We start from the raw sequence: 3,478 nt of genomic DNA, 5'->3' as shown, positions 1-3,478 counted from the left end.
AATCTATTTTTCAAAATTTGAAGAATTAATGTTAAATTGAAATTATAGGGACCAATTGCATCTATTCTTGAAATTAAAAAGATATTTTTTTACTTGAAAATATTTTCAAAAAATTTTGACATTTAAAAAACTACCCATTTAAAAAGATATTCCAAATTTTATCATATTTCTGATATTTCCGAAGTTGACAGAAATCACGAGATAAGAGGGAAAAGGAAAAGATATATTGAATTTTCAAAATTATATTTTCCACTCGCAGACAATCGAAGGTGTTCTTCACGCGCTTTACTATATTCCGCCATTAAAGCCTGGAAGAACCTGCTATTTAGTCTTCCTCAGTTTCTTCCTTCTTTGGTTCTACAAAATTCTCAAACTCAGCTTCGATTTCTCCCCAACAATGGCGCGAAAATCTTCTCTCCTCAAGCGAACCCTAGCTTCTCTCTGCTTTATTCTCGCCCTATATGCCATCGTCAACACCTTCATCAGCTCCACAGCCACTCTCAAGCTCGACCGCTCCTTCCCCTTCAGCACTGCCAATTCCGTCATGGTCTCCGACGAATTTGGTTCCCAAGACACTGATCTCCTCAATACTTCCGGGAAATCCGTCTCTCCGGTCAAGATTTACCTCTACGATGTCCCCACCAGGTTTACGTACGGTGTAATTGAGAATCACGGCATAGCTCGCGGAGGAAAATCCGTCGCTAAAGTCACGGACCTTAAGTATCCAGGCCATCAGCATATGGCGGAGTGGTTTCTCTTCACGGATCTGCTTCGACCGGAGTCGGAGCGGATTGGGTCTGCTGTGGTTAGGGTGTTCGATCCGGAGGAAGCGGATTTGTTTTATGTACCGTTCTTCTCGTCCTTAAGCTTGATTGTCAACCCTATCCGACCTGCAACAGGGCCGGATCAGCAGCAGCGGAAGCTTGTGTACAGTGATGAGGAGACGCAGGATGCTTTCATGGAGTGGTTGGAGAAGCAGGAGTACTGGAAGCGGAACAATGGGCGGGATCACGTCATTATAGCTCAGGACCCGAATGCATTATACAGGGTAATTGATAGGGTTAAGAACAGTATACTGCTCGTTTCGGATTTCGGGCGGTTGAGGGCTGACCAAGCCTCGCTAGTTAAGGACGTGATTTTACCATACTCACATAGGATCAATACTTATAATGGTGACATTGGAGTTGAGAATCGCAAGACTTTATTGTTCTTCATGGGCAATCGATACCGTAAAGAGGTATATTTATGCAATGTCTTGAAATTAACAATGGATGTTGTTAAGGATTCATCTATCATTGTTCCTTTTAGCTTTCTGTTTGTTATTATGCATTAGCTTTATGGTTTAGAAAGTTGTGAAGAATTGCATGGTTGATCCTCATGGGGAGGGAATTGCATGTCTGAAAGAAACTTGTGTGGTAAGATGACAAACTCTTAGTAGACGTTGGATGTAACCTTTTAGGATTAAGCTCTAGAACACTGCAGCTGGTCCCACTAAAAGTTGGCAGTAGAAGTTTTCATCTGTTCTTTCAAGGTCCTTCAATTTTACTGTTAGCTGACAAGGACAGTGAATTGAGGGCCCTTAGTTCAATTACGTTTAGGATATGATGGTTATACATTCCAGGACCAACTCTAGGGCGTTATTTATTCTTGAGTTCCTCCCTACCTGCACATGATAACATGGATTTACTTGTGATTATTTATTTATTTGATAGGATTTTTTAGGGGTAGGAATTTTTTTTTTACCTTTTTAATCATATGGGATTTGAAATTGATTTTCTTCTTTTTTTGCAATCAGTGTCTTAGTTTGCTAACATAAACACAACTAGTAGTGCTGAACTATTGATAGACCTTATGGCAATTGATGTAGGAAAGGAAACTCAGGTATCTATATAATAGATGAACCTAGACTTGAATGGATGAACCGTCTTTAAATTTCAACTTTTTCTTCCTCTTGACGAGTCGATCACAGTAGTTAATTCAATTTTGTCTTCCAATTTGACATATAGAGTTAATCTGCATATTAGCTATTACAAGAAAGAGTTTCATCTAGCTAAAGTTACATGAGAGGCTGGCCTCTACTAGTTTACAACCTAAGGTATAACTAAATCTAAAGATTTAAATATTCCATAACCCTTTACTCTAACCCGAACAATCTCAATACCCTACTCTATTAACCCGAACAATCTCAATACCCTACTCTATTAACCCAAACAATCTCAATACCCTACTCTATTCTCCAAATGCTCACATTTCTTTTGAACTGAAGTATCTAAAGGCAGCTAAGACTCAACACTTCAAAAAATTCACTCTCGTCTTGGGAGCTCTATTACCAAGCATATCCCGATGCATGAGGAAGAGAAAAAAAAAAAAAATTAACGCACTTGAATCCTTGCAAAACAAAAAAAAAAAAGGAAAAAAAATCAACTTCAAGTTCATGAAGAATCACTTATGCACAATCGATCATTAAGTTCACCCTAATTGATTATCCTTCAAGCTCTGGACTATTTTTCTTACACTGGTTATAGGTAGAAGAAACCAGAGTTTATCACTCTATTATTCTAATTTTGCTTCCGTTGCTCATTACATGTTATGAATGTCATTGTAACTCATGTTCCTAGGCCTAGTTTATGATTTCATAATATGTGTTGGCATTAATGTAGAAACGCAAGCCTAGCCTGCACCACAACAATGTTTCTTTTGTTACAATTATTTACGGGTGTTATTTATTTATTTATTTATTTTCTTTCTTTTTAGAGATTATAGTTACAAATCTTCTCTTTGGAGTTCTCTTTCCATAAAATTTTGCACATATGACACTTTTTCTTTTAATCGGAGGAATTTTCAGTAGTTCCCTTGGCCTCTTTCAAGTTGATGCCTTATCACCCTCTGTACTTTTTTAGTCTTGTTAATATTGTGTGTAGTTTCCTATTAAATGAAAAGAAAAAGTTGAGATCATAACTGATTTGTTTGCTGGTGATTCTATCGTGTGTTTATAGGGAGGAAAGATACGTGATATGCTTTTCAATATACTTGAGGAGGAACAGGATGTCATAATCAAACATGGAACACAATCACGAGAAAGTCGGCGTGCTGCTACACATGGGATGCATACATCTAAGTTCTGCTTGAATCCAGCTGGTGACACTCCCTCTGCATGTCGACTTTTTGATTCTGTAGTAAGCTTATGTGTACCAGTGATTGTCAGTGATAGTATTGAGCTGCCTTTTGAAGATGTTATAGATTACTCCAAGATTGCAGTATTTTTTGATTCGGTTTCTGCTGTGAAGCCTAGGTTTCTAATTTCAAAGCTGAGGAGAATATCTAAAGAGAGGATTTTGGAGTATCAGAGAGAAATGAAAGAGGTTAGTACTATGTGTGATAACTTCTTTTCTTCCCATAAACTTTTATATGTTAAATGATCATAAAACCCCAAAAGCTTAAGTAGATGAGTTAGGGTAAATTTAATCTTATATCTATA

At 37.5% G+C, this 3,478-nt stretch overlaps 1 protein-coding gene across 2 annotated transcripts; it reads left to right on the top strand.

Annotated features, from left to right (window-relative positions):
* The first annotated feature begins 323 nt into the window (after positions 1-323).
* LOC150030532 (putative arabinosyltransferase ARAD1) lies at positions 324-3,449 on the top strand. Of its 2 annotated transcripts, XM_090309611.1 has the most exons (3): positions 324-1,237; positions 2,997-3,176; positions 3,293-3,354. In XM_090309611.1, the coding sequence occupies exons 1-3, from the start codon at positions 398-400 to the stop codon at positions 3,323-3,325; spliced, it is 1,053 nt and encodes a 350-aa protein (XP_090165737.1). In that variant the 5' UTR covers positions 324-397; the 3' UTR covers positions 3,326-3,354. The 2 variants fall into 2 exon arrangements, with proteins under 2 accessions (XP_090165737.1, XP_090165736.1); XM_090309610.1 differs by having other exon boundaries at positions 2,997-3,449.
* Positions 3,450-3,478: the final 29 nt, after the last annotated feature.

This window comes from Benincasa hispida, unplaced genomic scaffold (assembly GCF_027475165.1).
Source record: "Benincasa hispida cultivar pf3 unplaced genomic scaffold, pf3_genome.v1.1 HicScf1848, whole genome shotgun sequence".
Lineage (NCBI taxonomy): Eukaryota > Viridiplantae > Streptophyta > Magnoliopsida > Cucurbitales > Cucurbitaceae > Benincasa > Benincasa hispida.
This window is presented reverse-complemented; position numbering and strand designations above follow the sequence as displayed.